This window comes from Apodemus sylvaticus, chromosome 17 (assembly GCF_947179515.1).
Source record: "Apodemus sylvaticus chromosome 17, mApoSyl1.1, whole genome shotgun sequence".
In the NCBI taxonomy this organism is placed as follows: domain Eukaryota; kingdom Metazoa; phylum Chordata; class Mammalia; order Rodentia; family Muridae; genus Apodemus; species Apodemus sylvaticus.
Window position 1 is genome coordinate 15,992,273 of NC_067488.1, and position 17,629 is coordinate 16,009,901.

The 17,629-nt window shown below is 35.9% G+C and overlaps 1 protein-coding gene across 3 annotated transcripts in view; it reads right to left on the minus strand.

The window, feature by feature from the left end:
• Csmd3 (CUB and Sushi multiple domains 3) overlaps positions 1-17,629 on the minus strand; it is a 1,209,570-nt gene that overhangs the window by 242,512 nt on the left and 949,429 nt on the right. For all 3 annotated transcript variants that reach the window (XM_052161507.1, XM_052161506.1, XM_052161505.1), the window contains one exon: positions 7,675-7,791. In XM_052161507.1, the coding sequence (XP_052017467.1) occupies positions 7,675-7,791 (117 nt within the window). The remainder of the gene's footprint in view (positions 1-7,674; positions 7,792-17,629) is intronic.

Below are 17,629 nucleotides of genomic sequence, written 5' to 3' on the forward strand. Positions count from 1 at the left end.
ACTTAGTCTTGCCTTTGTGCTCTTACAGATCCTGTGTCCATTGCCAAAGATCTAGTCAAATAACACTGTCAAAGGCAGCTCCTTTCCCCTGTTGTAGCTTAATCAGGTAGACATGCCGAGGAATGACTTTATAGACACCCAAAATATTGATCAATCCAAGCCATGTATACCTCACCAAGATATGAACATAGTGATATATATATATATATATATATATATATATATATATATATATATATATAATTGATAGCGTACAAGAAACCCAGCCTAACTTTTTTTATAAGACATGATGCAGATTTTTAAGGACATTAAACTTGCAACATCCTTATTAATTTGAGGTTCTAGACCTCACAAAGCATCAGTGTGATACTTATTTAAGAAAACAAAATAAGGCAAAACCACAATTTGTTCATGAATTTAATAAGGATGACTTGTAATAATGACAATTATCCTGATGTTTGACCTTAGACACTGAAGACTATCTTTTCTCACATCACTTATCTTACATCTGGGCAGGCTGTGGAGACGAGAGACTCTGAGGGAACCAGTGAGGACTTTGTAGTAGACTAAAACTTCAGTCATGGCATCCCATTAAAATATTCTTAAGAACACTTTAAATGCTAAAACTTTCACATAAAACTAGTCTCAGGACCATCCAGTTACTCCTACAAAATGTAACCTGAGCTAAATGGTACCTACCTGGCCATTTAGTTTTTATCTCTGTAACAACAGATGCTTTCTATGTAGTCACAATTTCATACTTTGCCCTTAAGACCTTAAAAGAACTGGAGGTCAGGGCTGGCACCTGCTAATTTACTTCAGACAGTCTCACTGGAGTTTCATAGAAACTCCATTTGACTTATTCAGGCCTCTTGAGGTATCCCATGACAAGTTACTGAATATCATGTGTGTGTTTGTATATCTGTGTATCTGTCTTGTCTCTCTCTGTGTGTCTGTCTGTATCTCCCTTTGTGTGTGTGTGTGTGTGTGTGTGCTCATATATGTGTGTGTATCTCTAGCTCTTTGTGTGTATGTGTGCACACGTGCATGTGTGTGCGCTCACACATATGTGTGTGTCTGTCTCTCCCTCTTTGTGTGTGTGTGTGTGCACGTGCATGTACGTACTTGTGCTTGCGTGTGTGTGTATGTGCGTGTGTATGTGAGTGTGCATGTGTGCATGCATGTGTGTGTGTGTGCTCACACATGTGTGTGTGTCTGTCTCTCCCTGTTTGTGTGTGTGTGCTTGTGCTTGCCTGTGTGTGTGTATGTGCATGTGTATGTGTGTGTGTGTGCGTGTGTGCGTGTATTCGTGTGTGCGTGTATGTGTGTGTGTGTGTGTGTGTGTGTGGTGGTTGTGGTGAGAAGGCATTTACTTGTCATGGTACATGTGAACGTCAAAGGACAGCTTGTATGGGTTGGCTGTCTCCTTCCAGCATGTGGGTTCCAGGGATGGGACTCAGGTTCACAGGTTTAACCGCAAGTTTGTTTATCTGCTGAGCCATCTGGCCAGGTCCCTCTCTTTTCTTATTGCCAAACAACAACAATAGCAAAAATGCCCAAATAAACCAAACCAAACAAACCAAAACATACCCATTCTTATTTGTTGAAATTCTATGCTGTTTCATTTTGCTCAAAGTCCAAAAAGTAATGTTAAATAATAAAGGCAAATTTTGGATAAGCATGCACTTTGTGAACATTATTTATTATTATTAGATGAAGTTAACATTTTGAAAAATAATGATCATTGATTTTGATGTAATAGTAGTGTTAAAATGAAGTGTCATAGACTTTAAGTCCAAGATATAAAAAGCCTTTATTGATCTCTTAAGGGTTTATCAATGCTGAAAACTTCACAACTGAAAAAAGCCAATAAAATGATTTACTATTATAAGTAGCATTCAGAAAGAACCATAAAGCAATTTGTCACTAAAATATTGGAGAAATTACTGACATAAATTACTGAATTAAGTGGAATGACAGGTAACTATAATATAAATTATCTAAACTATGCTGAGCAAAACAGGGGATATTAAACTGCAAGCAGATTTATCACAAGGCAAATGGCCTAATAAATGTGTGAAATTTAAAGGAATATATTCACAATTCAAACCATTCCATTTAAACATAAAAGATAAGAAAAGCTTCACAGTTCTAAAGCCCATCTGAACACCCACAAAAGTCCAAACTCTCACAAAAGCAACTTCGGTGCATGTGCACATTCACAGTGGTATGTGTACATTCATGGTGATATATTCACACTCATGGTGGAACACGCCCACTCATGGTGGTATATGCACAGTCATGGTGGTATGTGCACACTCATGGTGGCATGTGCACACTCATGGTGGCATGTGCACACTTATGGTGGTATGTGCATAGTCACAGTGGTTTGTGCACTTTCATGGTAATATTTGCAGTCATGGTGGTATGTGCACTTTCATGGTAATATGTGCACACTTATGGTGGTATATGCACACTCATGGTGGTATGTGCACACTCATGGTGGTATGTGCACACTCATCGTAGTATGCATGCATCTTAGTTCTAGTCGAGAGGCATTTACTTTCCTTTCAAACTCTTGAAAATGCTACATTTCAATGGTCAGCTGTCACAGCCCAAGAGTTTATGCAAAGTGAAAGATGTGAAACTGCAGTTTTCAATAACTAAGACTAATCCATATCATCAGAAGTCATGGGGCATTTTATCTAATTACAACATTTCCAATACAATATTCTTGTAAATTATGAAATAAAAGTTAAAACTTTAAGAGTAGGTCAGCAAGAGGAGTCACCAGATAAAAGTATTTGTCACTCTGTAACCTGGAGTCTGAGCCTTAGAAACAACCTGATGGAAGGGAAACACCAACTGTTGAAAGTTGTCCTTTGTCCACAACATGTGTGCCTTGGAATTTATGAATATATACACATACTATAACTAAATAAACAAATGCAATGATACTGTAAGAATTTTAGTTGTGTGATGTAAGTAATGCCATAAGAAAAACAAGTTTCTTCAATATAGGAGTTTCCTTGAAACAATTTTATATTATAGCCCACAGAAAGAAAGTGAAGATAGTGCAAACTATGTAAATTAAAGTCACAAAACAAAATCAAGAATAAAACCAAAACAAAACTTCTTTTGGCTGGAGGTAGTATCATGTCATTATTGAAAGGACGGGACCATGAACACAGCTGATGCCCTTGAAACCCTGACTCAAACACAAAATGATCTTACTACATCAAAAAGAATCTGGGGCAGTGCAGAAAAGAGTTTTAGCAACTAGACTGAAGAAATCTTCAGGTGACTTAACAATTTCAGAACTTGACACTTTTAATGAAGAGATGGAGCCAGTGATCGAGAGAGACGAACACAGCTTGACTGGACAGGAGAAGACGTTATACCTATTTACCTGTTTCCTCAAAAATCTAGTCTAGAGATGGCATGTGCTAAGAAACAGGTTGCATAACGATCTTTATGAAGACAGAACTATCTAGAAATCTGACCCGAAAATTAAGTCACTATACACATATCATTTTCAAGATAGAATCTCCATAAAATTTCAATCTAAATTTGTAGTCTCTGTAGTGAATACGTTAGAGCTTCTAAGTGTGTAGCATATAATTAAAGCATCCTTTGGGCATGCATACTCTGTGCATTACAGGAGTCTCATAGTTGGAATTCAATGGGCACTTAAGAGAAATCAATGTTGAAAACTGAAACAGATTATGGCTCTAATACACTATGTGAACCTATGCTGTTGTATAGTTGCTTATGTTATTTATGAAAGCAGATGTTCAAGTTTTCTTAAATTCTGTCTCCTCCATGCTTAAAGGATTTCTTTGCCAGTTGCTCAGATTCCTATCTTCAACTTTGCCTTCTAAGATGTGTTTTTCCCATTGAGCTTTACAATAAAATGTCAGTGTCTTTTATCTCAAGAGAAAAATCTGAAAACAGAACAAACAAAACAAAAACCCTTTGATTTCTGCCTGACATTGTCACTTACCCTATTTCTGCTTTATTTTCTAGTAAACTTTTGGAATAGATATTCATATTTCCTAACCAGTTTTACTAAGTCCATATAATAGATTGTCATTACTTCTTGATGTTCTGATAAATGTTTATAGTAATAACACATTTTTTCTTGTACCATGTTAAGAGTTTTCACCATCTACAGTATTTTACCTATACAGAAGTCAAAATAAGATCAAGTTCCATATTTTCTCACTTATTAATGTGTGAATAATTGAGAACCCAAACTTCTAGGGAAAAAACTCTCCATTATTAACAATTGAAAGTAGGAAAATTAAAATATATTTTGCTAATAATTATTTTAATATTAGAGTCAAATCAAATAGTTAAATACTATAAAATAATAGCAAAATACCAATAAAAATTACCCAACTAACAAATTGTTATTCTTAATGGCAATAGACCTGGAAACCTAGAGTAAATATTTGGAAATTGCCTGACAAAGTGAGGTTCAATTTAACAACACTAAGATGCTTGGAAACATTAGAAGCTGTCTATCTTCTGACTCAGAGTATGAGGAGAATTGGCATTTACTGGAAAGCAGTCTACTCCCAGTAAGCAGAATCAAGTTATGTACAAGTGTATCTACCCTATGTGAATTCAAAGGAATCCCAGGCAACAACATAGAAATGTGCTCGATCAGATAACACACAAAGTGTGCAAAGCACACCAGCCTCTCTGGAGTGGTGGAAAACAACTGTCTTCTTTTCTTACACTGAGGAAACAATGGACTTTTAAGACTTATTTGTAGGTGATATCGCATATTGTGGCTGGTCTTTTATGAATAGTATAAAATATTTTTACTTTTAACATTTTAATATATGATTTTTCTCCAAGAGTAACTATTTCAGAACCTTGGCTTCAATTCAAAAGGCAATTGGAACAAATGAACAGAGTGTTTTTGACAGATAATGTGCTAAATGATTTACAAGTCAAGTTCTAAGCGCATTCCCATCTAAAAGATATATAAAAAAAGGAATGATCATAATTTGAAACAAATGACAGGAACAGGGAAAAATGTGAGAAGTGATATGTGATAAAGTGATAGCAAAACGCAATAAGAAATAGCTCAGTGTGGCAATAGCAGGGAATTATGGCAAAGTGAGAGAGAGAGCAGACAGAGGCAAAATAGGAATTTGATTTGTAGGGAGACACTGACCACTGCTTAATCATCTCAGACCAAAGAGCTAGAGGTACAGATAGGAAGAATGAAATTGCCCATCTGATTTTAATCCCACAGCCCTCCCCTCAGTAAACTGTGCGACACATTTGGAAGAGCTGGATGTGTACATATTTGAGAATCTGACATTTATTTAAACAGTTTAACATTGGATTTCATAACTAAATAATGCAAATAATTATTTCATTTTCAAGTCATCTGAATTTTAAGACCTAGTTCAACTGCAAATCTAGATCATTTGATTTGTCCATCTTTTTCTTCTTCTGAGGGAGAAGGTGTGGGTTACAGAATGTTTCATGTAATGTGAATGTAAACAAAGTAGCCTCCATGTATTTGATGGTACGCTAAGCATTATCTCACATGGTGAAGTTTAATTGCAATATGATCCCATGATTTAAGCAGTTATCGTCACTGTTCTGAAGATGAGAATATCTGACTGGGCTGAAATGGTAATTTGTCTGACAACAACAATGAATACATGTTGTTGAGCAAAAACCTGAACACGGAAGTCAGGCTCTAGACTGGCACTCTCACGCCCAGGGTATTTGAATATGCTCTATGAGAAATGAAATTTTGATACACACATCTCTCTTCATTTGCACAGCTCTTTCTTGTTGACAGAATTTTCATTCACAAATAAAGAATTCATGAAAATTTCCCAAAGAGAACAAAGGGGCTTTAATAAGAACTCACATCTTTATAAATAGAATGAATATGGAATATTTATAAAACAAAATTATATTTTTGTATTAATAAACTAAAGTATACTTTATTTTATCAATTTATAACTGAAGATTTATTTTAGAAATCACTCATGCTTATCTCCATATGGCATTATTTTTTAAGCTAAAAGGATTAAATTCAATTAATATTAATCTTCCAAAATAAAATTTATATTAATTAGGAATTTTATAAGCAATTTTTATTTAAATCAATAATCTTTTTACTCTTGTGAAACATACACAAACTACTGTCAAATACATACGGTGACTGTCATGTGTACATGTCAAAAAGTAAAATGCCCACTTTTTCTCATTCTTATTCTTCTGGCCACATTGTTTCCTCCAATGGGAGTAGAACAGAGAAACATTAATAGCTTTCAAGGGGAACTCAGAGAAACGTGCATTTTCTGTGTCATTGGAGTCTTTCATTGGAGTCTGTCAGCAACGATGCAATGTTTTTTGCATCTGCAATCCATGAAACTCTAGAAGGTGGAGGATGCTTTTGAGCACAAAGGCAGAGCCCATGAAATCCCCACCCCTACACAAGAGGATAATATTCTTTCTAAAAGGTCACCCTCCTTAATACTAAAAATTTCAAATGTGTTTAAATCGATCAGTATTTTGGGATAATGAAATACTTCACACAGTACTGAAATTGATATCTTGCTAATGCCAGCAATGTAGCCGGTATTAAAATCCACAATGATAAAGTGGAAGGTTAAATACTTCCTGTCTGATGGCCATGTTCTCCATTAAGATGAGAGTCTTAGACTAGATTTAGATGCAGGAAAGGAGAATGTATAGGTAGTATCTGGTTTCAAGAAATTGGACTGGAAACATCAGCTTATTTTATGTGTCAGAAGCAGAAATAAGTTGTTATCCAATGGTGTCTACTAATAAAAATCCACATCATTCTGATAGAGTACTGAGTCATCTAGACCCAGACATTCAAGATGACTATAACAAATCCTTTGTCATACAGCATAATGCTGTCAGTCAGAATTTTGGAAGTTTATGAAATTTCAACTACTCTCTCAACTCTTACTGCTCATTAATTTTCTGTTGCCTACCTATGTATGAACAGAGCTTAATTTGGGACAAATCCAGCTGGACCTCAGGGCCAACAGCTTTTTAAGCTATCTAAGTGACTTCTAATCCCCACAGTCAATCAAGCAGATGTTGAGACAGCATAGCACACAGTATTTTCTCAGTGCTAATATACAAAAGATTTTCAGGTTAACAGGATCTGAAGTGCTCTTTGTTGTCAATTTATAGTCATTCCAGAAATTAACTTTATTAAATCAAAATATTTCCACTCTGAAAATATGTTAATAAATTATAAACCTGATATATATTTTATAAATAATTCTGTTACTGTTGCAATAGTTATATGTTTGAATTTATGTATATATTGCTTAGCAGATTTTGATTCCTGCTCCAGTAATTTCTCATCTTATGTCATCCCAATAAGAAGGCACTTGCAAGGTTACTGGATGTTTTTATTTTTAAAAATTAAAAAAACAATCCTGTTTTCATTTTTGTATTGTTGTTCACCTGTAAACTTGACTGTTGTTACAGATTAAATAAAATAACCTCAGTTTTATCACAAAGATACCACCTGAAATTGCAGAGTAAATCAGTTTGTGAGCTGTAGATATTCTCATGAAAATTGTTCAAATAACGTGTATGAAAGTCAGGCATGTCTAGAAATAAAGAGGGCACACTGAGATGAATCTTACTTACCAAACTCCTTGGGAACTGCTATAGAATAAACACAATTGTGGTCCACACTGTAATTTTTGGGGTAGTTTGGCGATAGCACTGTGCCTTCTGAACCTGTTGAACGACTTCCACAGGGTGCTGTGGAATAAAATGAAATATTTACAAAAAAGCATTCAAAAATTGAAAATAGGAATATCTTCTCAATCTACACAAAATCAGTCATTAAATTTTAAACTTAAAATTTATTTTTCATGCTCATACAAATCTCTCTAATGTTAAGTATTTAAAAAACAAAGTGTGTATAAAACTTTATAAGGTTTGAGATTTATTGTCATCTAAAGCAAAGCAATATAACTATCTTATAACAATTCTTTCTAAAAGTAATAATGATGACCTCTCATTTATAAATTTACAAACAATTTCTATAGTAGGAAAATTACAGTTATGAAGTAGCAATGAAAGAATTTTATGGTTGGGGGTCACTGGAACATGAAGAACTGTATTAAAGGGTCGTAGCATTAAGAAGGTTGAGAATGTTCCTTCTCTTTTCTCTCCAATCTTTATCTGCTTTGAAGTCAAACCAGTTCATGGTGCATTGACACTGATTCATTTGCTACCTTAAACACAAATTTCCCTTCAAAAAATGAAGCTGAAAGAATCTGATAAATCAATAGAAAATATTCTTGTCATTTAGAAGGCATAAGATCCACAAAGATTCATGGAAAGGATATAACTTGTGGTCTCCTGCATAGAGAAACTTTAGATGCTAAGTCATATGCTTTAAAAAGTCATATATCCATGATGTTCTTTAAGCAGAGAAACAACTTAGAAAACAATGAACAAGTGGGAACAAGGGCAACTAAAATGAGGACTCAGGGTTCACCGAAAGCTCTTGAAAATTAAGCTATACAGTATCTTAGAAGCTGAGTGAAAAGGAAGTTTCTGTTAAAAAGAGGGTGGGCATAGAACTGCTAAATGTTACATGGCAATTAGTAAATGAAGGAGGACACTTTATAGACTTTATGTGAAGAAGTAATTTTCTTCCCCAAACCTATGGATTCCTCATGGAAAGAGTTTTCTAAAACATACACTCAGAGATCCTGCCACCTGGAACTTTTCCCAGTGACATTCCAAAGTGATGAATCTTTGTTAGGAACTTTTCCCTTTGCTTTACCTGGGAGACCCCTCACCCCTGCTTACATGTATACTCACTGGCCAGCAGATTCGCTGGAAGTCTTTCAAGGTGTGTCTTCTCAAGAAAAGGATATGGGAAGGACTGAAGGAGCCAAAACGGATTGCAACCCCATAGGAAGAAAACAATATCAACTAATTGGACTCCTCAGAGTTCCCAGGGACAAAACCACTAACCAAAGAGTATACATGAGCTGGCGCACTGCAAATATAGCAGATGCCTATCTGGCATCACTGGGAATGAAAGAACTTGGTTCTGTGGAGGCTTGTGCCCCAGGGAAGAGGAATGCGAGAGGAGTGGATGGTGGAGCACTATCTTAGAGGCACAGGGGAGGGGTATGAGGTGGGGAGTTTGTAAAGAGGAAACTGGGAAGGGAATCAACATTTGAAATGTAAATAAATAAAATAATTAATAAAAATTAATTCAATAAGAATCCCACAAATTCACCAAGACCACTACAAAATATATCCTTAGTCTATTTCTCACCTCATTCTTTGGGATTATGTCAACACAAAAATTCCAACCATTTTCATTTGGAACACTCCACTATTTTTGTATATGTACGTATACTGCTACTGCTACTGCTGCTGCTGCTGCTACTACTACTACTACTACTACTACTACTACTACTACTATTACTACTACTACTACTACTATCTTCTTCTTCTTCCTTCTCCTCTTTCTCCTTTTCCTCCCTCCTCCTACCCTCTTTCTTTCATTAGAATATCTTCTCCACAAAGTGTCTTTGTGAAAGTGGGGGGGAGGGGAGGGAGGAAGTGCTAAGATCTATATACTCTGTTTCTAGAGCTGCTTGATGACATAACTACAACCTTGCCTCTTTCTGCCACTTCCACAACAGTTTGAACCAACCTTTGTGCTCTTTATGGAGTACCTTCGAGATCTCTGTACCAGTTTATCTCTGGCTTTTTCAGCAAGACCTCTATAACCATAATATTCAAAGTTACAAGATGCACATTCATTAAAATGTCTATCCCTTCCATTGTTGCTTAGTACATAGGTGATAATTAAGCTCCAAATACTTTTTATAAAAATAAATTCATTTAATTTAAAAAAAGAAAAAAAAAGGTCTTATAACCTTAAAATTATACTTTGCATATACATGACAAGAAGCTTTATTTTTATAATCTGGAAGCTTAAACGAAAATGATGCCTTTTAATTCAGGCTTAACTCTGTGACTAAGTCATGAGTGCACATGTGGCATCTTACATTTTCTGTGCCTGAAAACTTTGATTCGTTTCAGGTGTTTATATTCTGCATCATGCATATTCCAGGCTTTGATGGGAATTTTTACTTATAAACATGAAGGATTTCGGCATGAATTTGTGGACATGGCTGATTATTTGATTTCCTATAGTCACTAATTATAGATCCTGTAAACCAGCAGTTCTCAACCTGTCCATCTGTGCCCCATTGGGAGTCAAAGATCTTTTCACAATGGACACCTTAAGACCATTGGAAATTAAGATATTTATCCTACTATTCCTAACAGTTCTATAAGATATTTATACTACTATTCCTAACAGTTCTAAAGTTACATTATGAATTAGCACCAAAATAATTTTCTGGTTGAGGGTAACCACAACATGATGAACTGTTTTTAAAGGATCACAGAGTTAGGAAGCCTGAGAATCAGCACATTAAACATTCCTGGCAATGTGTTCTTTGTTTCTTTTAGTCAACATGACCAAATTCATAGCCAATGAAGCCTAACATTATGCTGGTTGGCAACAATTGAGAAGTATGTGATTATAGAATTAAGAGGGAGTTATAGTAAAAGATAGAAACCTAGTATAATAGATGTTTAGTGTTTATCCAATATAAATAGACTACACTGAGTCTCCTAATATTGGCCTGTAGCAGCTCTACATATTCTTATTTCAATTTCATTATAGTAGTGAACTTGGGGAAAGGGCAGCTTTTGTTTTCCTTTCTCTTTACAAATAGAAGATATAAACAAATATGAAGAACGTTGTATTCTTTCTTCAAACTGGCCTTTTTCTGAAAAGAGATTATATTTACCATAAGACTTCAAAGAGGAGGATTCATAGGCTCATCATTGGAAATTTGATCATAAATGTTAGAATGCTGTAAGATTATATTTCGATGGGATGTTATTAGGCACACTGAATCAACTAAGCAGGACACACATGGATCACAGACATTAAAGTGGCAATCATGGGGCCTGCATGGGACTACAGGAAGTCTCCTGCTCATATGCCATGGCTGTTATCTTGGAGTTCTTCTGAGCCTCCTAACAGTGGGAACAGGTGTGTCTCTGACTCAGTTGCCTGCTCTTGGGACTCTTTCACTTCTAATTGGTTGTTTTGTTCAGACTCAGTATGAGGGCTTTTGCCTTGTTTTATTGTATCTTGTTTTGTACTGTTTGGCTGTTGTCCCTTGCAGGCTGCTCTTTTCTGAAGAGTAAATAAAGGAAGAGTGGACCTGAGGGAGAGGGTAGGCTGGGGGCAGCTGGGAGGGAGGGGAAACTGTGGTGTGTGGAATGGTATGTGATAAGAATCGATCTTCAATTTAAAATAGAGTTCTCTGATTAAATATACAAATGAGACAAAGGCACAATATGCAATGGTTTTTATATGATACTACAGTTTAGCTAATTCAGTGGATGTTTTAAAAGACTTTGAAGGTAGAAAACAATTTTTCAAGTTATATCTTATAGGACCAGAATTCTCTGGAGTACACTTTGCAAAATAATACTGGTATTGCTGAAACGTGCCATCCTGATAACTGTCCTAATGTTTACAGAGCTAATTTTATAATTAATCACTACTTTGGAGCACTGGCAAATTATATTTTGTGTGTACATACAGAGTTAAATTATTTTACAATTTTAAAATGTTAACATTCTCTTTCTAAAACAGGACATTCTTCTTATTCCCTCTTCCTGACCCAAGGTCAATTTAAACACTGATTTGCTGTTTCTACACTAGGGTCCTTTATCTGCTTCTCTCTATCTGTTCGACTTTATCTGTTACAGTTCAGACTCAGCAGTTTCGACATGGTTATTCCAATCACAAGAGTTCTTACTCCTGCTATTGATTTTTCTGACATGCATGCCTTATCATGATTCACCTATTTCTCTAGGAACATTATAATGTAAAAAAAAGTCTCTATGTTACCTTAGATAATTAAGTAAACTTCAATTAGTAATGCCAGACTGCCATTAAATGATATCCAAAGCACACAACATAATTCTCTTTAGGAGAAATTATGCTAGGAATATCAAATAAATCCAGTTTAAAATCCAAAATAGATACTCCACTAACAAGCAATGCACAATGTTTTAGTCCCTCTGGTTCAAGCTCCATTTTGGCTGTTTATTTGGTTATTAGACATCACTAGAGCTTTGTACCAGGAGTACAAAAAACTCTATGGAAAATGAGTAGCTTTAACCATTCTAGTCTAATCAATAGAATAATGTTAAAATATGTGGGCTGTGTAAATTCTGGATTCCACTGAGGGAACAAAAAATCCATGCCAATTGAAAGTAATTAATACAACTAATTTTGTATCCACATGGGAAAACCTTCAGTGAGTGTATATAAAGTCAAATTTAAACAGTTTAAATTACATTTTTAAAAATACTTTTTTCATACATTATACTCCAATCATGCTATTCCCCTCCCTAGCTCCCAGATACACCCCACCTGCCATCTACCTATCTAACTCTGTTAACTCTCTCTCTCTCTCCCCTCTCTCCCTCTCTCCCTCTCTCCCTCTCTCCCTCCCTCCCTCTCTCCCTCTCCCTCTCTCTCTCTCTCTCTCTCTCTCTCTCTCTCTCTCTCTCTCTGTTACACACATCCATCCCCCACCTCCACACATATGCATACAAACCACAACATTAGAAACCAAAAACATTAAATAAAAGGCAATGTAGATCAAACTTTCATATACTGATGATAGTTTTACTCCTGAATTATATATATAATGTTAAAGCTGACAAGGAAGACAAGAACACATTTGTAGATTATTATTTTCATTAAGAAGGCTTTTTACTTATAATTTGAGGCAGGACATGAGTATGTGATATAGAAGAAGAACAAATGTCCCTTTGCCAGAAAATGAAATAGAACAGCAAACCAATCACATGGAGAGAGATACCTTTGGAGTGTACAGATATATTAGACACTTCATAATACATGCAACACAGCCTCAAGCTACTTGAAATTTTCTGTCTCTTAGCATTTTTAATGTATAATTTATTACCAAATACAATATACAATGAAAATTATGATATATAAATTATTCTCACAAACCAAGTTAGGTAGTTAGGAAAGCAATGTCTTCTTACAGGTCACAGAAGAGCAATGCACTATATTAAATCAATAATTTACTAGCTGTGACCTGTGGTCCTTCAGTTTGAAAGAACTGCTGTACCTGACAAAACTGCTGGTCCACTTCTCATAAATTACTTATGCCCTGATATAGCCTGATTGAATGTCACAACGCATAAATTCTCTTATGGAACACATTTGAAAGATCCCCACGGAGCATTGTTTTAGAACATAAAACCTTTCCAGACCCTTAAACTCTTTGCTGTGAATTTTAACACAGACAGCTATTATTTCCAGTATTGACCTTAAAATTAAAGTTGATGCTTTTCTTTCTCATGTTTTTCAGAACTTTGATTTTTGTGGAAATACCCATGTGTCCAGCTATCCCTTCCATGGCTCTGCTCATGTCTCCTATTTACACATAAGTATTTAATTTTGCTTGCTTGCCTCAGAGAATAAAGCCTCCAATGGTGATTTTTTTTTTTTATCTTTAAACTTATGATGGTGATAAATACTCCCTTAAATGATAATCATACTTAATTTGCATTTCATTGAACATTTATTGACTGCTACATTTTGATATATTTTAACTCTTTATTAATAAACCAGGAAATAATATTACTATGATATTTCCTTTGCCATCTTTGTTTACTTCAGAACAGAAACTAACATCATCCCCTACAATATTTTTGTTTTATAAGTTCACATAATTTTGAAGCTATTTTCAAAGATTTATTATACTTTTGATTATGATTATATGTGTTGAGGTGAGGAGAGGTGCCTGGGTCAATGCAGGGCCTACAGAGAACAGAGGACCGGGATCCCTTGGATCTGGTTACAAAGGTTCTGAGCAGCTCTCTGATGTTCCAGAAATCAAGCATAGGTTGTCTGCAAATAATGTAGGAGATCTTTACTACTGAGCCATCACTCTAGTCCTTCATGTTACATATAACAGTAAAAGTTTTCTTCACAACATGACCATTACTAGCCATGTAAGGCATTTTTTTCTTTTTTTTCTTTTTTATTTATTTATTTATTTTTATTTACATTGCAAATGATTTCCCCTTTTCTGGGTCCCCACTCCCCGCAAGTACCATAAGCCCTCTTCCGTCCCCCTATTCTTCCATCTACTCCTTCCCACTTCCCTGTTCTGGAATTCCCCTATACTTTTGCACTGAGTATTTCCAGAACCAGGGCCCGCTCCTCCATTCTTTTTGGACATAATTTAATTTGTGGATTATGTCCTGGGTATTCAAAGTTTCTAGGCTAATATCCACTTATCAGTGAGTGCATACTATGATTGCTCTTTTGAGGCTGGGTTACCTCACTTAGTATGATGTTCTCCAGCTCCATCCATTTGTCTAAGAATTTCATGAATTCATTGTTTCTAATGGCTGAATAGTACTCCATTGAATAAATATACCACATTTTTTGTAACAAAGGACACCGTCAAAAGGACAAAACGTCAACCAACAGACTGGGAAAGAATCTTCACCAACCCTAAATCCAACAGAGGGCTAATATCTAATATATACAAAGAACTCAAGAAAGTAGAACCCACAGATCCAAATAACCCCATTAAAAAGTGGGGTACGGAGCTAAACAAAGAATTTTCACATGAAGAACTTCGGAGAGCTGAGAAACACCTTAAGAAATGTTCAACATCATTAATCATTAGGGAAATGCAAATCAAAACAACCCTGAGATTTCACCTCACACCAGTCAGAATGGCTAAGGTCAAAAACTCAGGAGACAGCAGGTGTTGGCGAGGATGTGGAGAAAGAGGAACACTCATCCACTGCTGGTGGGATTGCAAGATGGTGCAATCACTTTGGAAATCAGTCTGGCGGTTCCTCAGAAAACTGGGCATGTCACTTCCTGAGGACCCTGTTATACCACTACTGGGCATATATCCAGAGGATTCTTCAGCATGCAATAAGGACACATGCTCCACTATGTTCATAGCAGCCCTATTTGTAGTAGCCAGAAGCTGGAAATAATCTAGATGTCCTTCAACGGAGGAATGGATACATGTAGGGCATTTTAATTACTCAATATGTAAACTCAATAGGTTGCAAGTTCTACCTCTGTCATCTCTTGAATAGTTTGGATTCATTCATTTGATATTGTTGACTAGGAAGGTGTTCCGTTTACCCAAAATGACTCTGTGAGCTATGGCTTCCACAGTGTATATACTTTCAGAGAAAGAATGATTCAATAGCAAATGCTAGGCATCCTTCAATAGATCTTTTCTCCTGACATAGAAATTTTGTAGCAGTCCTGGGGATGCAGATGGTTAATGTCTGAATGGAATATCATTGTTTTTGACTCTCCATTTTTAGACACTGAGATATATATTCATGCTATAAAAGTCATCTGCTTAGAGTGCAAAGTTGAGTGAGCTTTATCTTGTTGAGAAGTTGTGTAACCAATGTGACTATCTAGTTCCTAGACATTCTCTTCATCACTATAAGAATTTCAGCACGCAAAAGTAGCCACCTTCCATTTCCTGCAATCACACCTCTGTGACAGTCACAAACCTGTGATTCTGTGATAAAGCATACATGACAATGACAACCACTTAAGATGACTGCTTGTGAATTATTGATGCTTTGTGAAGCAAAATCCTGCATGCAGTTTGGTTGGAATTGGACTTTTGGGGACATTTTAAGTGATGCTAATCTTTTACTTTCTAAAATTACTTAAAACACAAATATGTTAGTACGAAATGATTTTACAGAGAAAACTTCTTTGTAATGTTTCTTACTAAAGCTTCAACTCAGTGTTGCTCTCTTTGAAAATGTGCCTTAAATTAAATGTTTTATAAAACCCCTATTAATGTTTCTGTACTTTTATTATTATCTGTACCTTTAGAACTAAGCATGGTGCCTCTATCTGCAGTGGATTTTTACTAAAGATGTTATATCAAGAAGGCAAATGAGGTGGGAAGAACAATGTCAGCCAACCAGACATCCCCAGGGCTCCCTGAGACTAAGCCATCAACCAAGGAGTACACATGGTTCTAGCCACATTTGTGGTGGAGGAATGCCTTGTTGGATATCGGTGGGAGAAGAGGTCCTTGGTCCTATGAAGGCAGGATAGATGTTCCTGTGTGAGGGAAATCAAGGAGGGTAGGTTGGAGTGGGTTGGGTGAAGGGACATCCTCATGGAGGCAGGTGGAGGAAGCATGGGTTGGGTGTTTTATGTGTGGGGTGGGACCTGGAAAGGGAATGACATTTGAAGTGTAAATGAAGAATATATATTCAATCAAAAAAAAAAAAAAAGGAGGCAAATGAGGGCTGGAGGGAGAGGTCCTGAGTTTAGTTCCCAGGAACAACATGGTTGCTCACAACCATTTGTAATTGGATACAATACCATTTTCTGGTGTATCTGAAGACAGCTATCATATACTCATATACATAAAATAAATAAATAAATAATTATTTAAAACAAAAGCAATGCATTATTAATATTTTCCCATTAATAAATACATGGAATTTAAAATTATCAAGCTTTTTATGATAACACAGGGTTTAATAGTACTCATCTAGACTTCATCCTTTTGGAAATAAAAATACAATATTTAGTCTTAAAGTTGAGCTTCACTTTTTACCCACCATCTTTGGAAGAGGGAGAACTATGAACTGAAATGGCAAAAGGAAACATATGCTCAAGCATACCCAAGCACAGGTCAAATGAATGAGGAACTGCCTCCTTTTCTTCTGCAATTTTATAGAAGATGTAATGAGCTTTTCTAGGCCTTTAAAAAGAGCCATTAGTCCTCACCAATTCCAAGAAGTTACAAGGCATAGACATGAATGTAGCAGGGAACTTCCTTAACTGCTTTACTTCTTCCTGGAGCAAGAGGGTGGTGGTCTTTGTGGTACCTTCTACAGAACATTACTGTCCTTAGGGAAGATCTGACATTTTTAATTTTGTTAGTAGGCTTCAAGGACAAAATCACATTATTGCTTCCAAAAGGAAAACAGAATCATTTCAATTCAAGTCCTTTTCTTTTTTCTTTTTTCTTTTTTTTTTTTTTTCCGAGACAGGGTTTCTCTGTGGAGCCCTGGCTGTCCTGGAACTCACTCTGTAGACCAGGCTGGCCTCGAACTCAGAAATCTGCCTGCCTCTGCCTCCTAAATACTGGGATTAAATGCATGCACCACCACCACCAAGCTTTTTTTTTTTCAAGTCCTTTTCAAAGTATTAATCTCTGGCTGGTTGTTGAGGGTCATGTAGATGAGGTTATCTCCTTTGTTATACTCCTTTAGAAGTCTAGTGGAATATACAAGAAGCAATATTGACAGACACAGAAAAAAAATCTTGCCATCATACATAGGTCCATATGATACAACCTATCTTTGCTTTGTTTCAGGAATTAAATAGGAAAAATGGAGTTCACATGTTGTCTATATCCTAACCAAATCATTTTCTATCTGAGATTTAGCATTTTTCGACTTTAATATG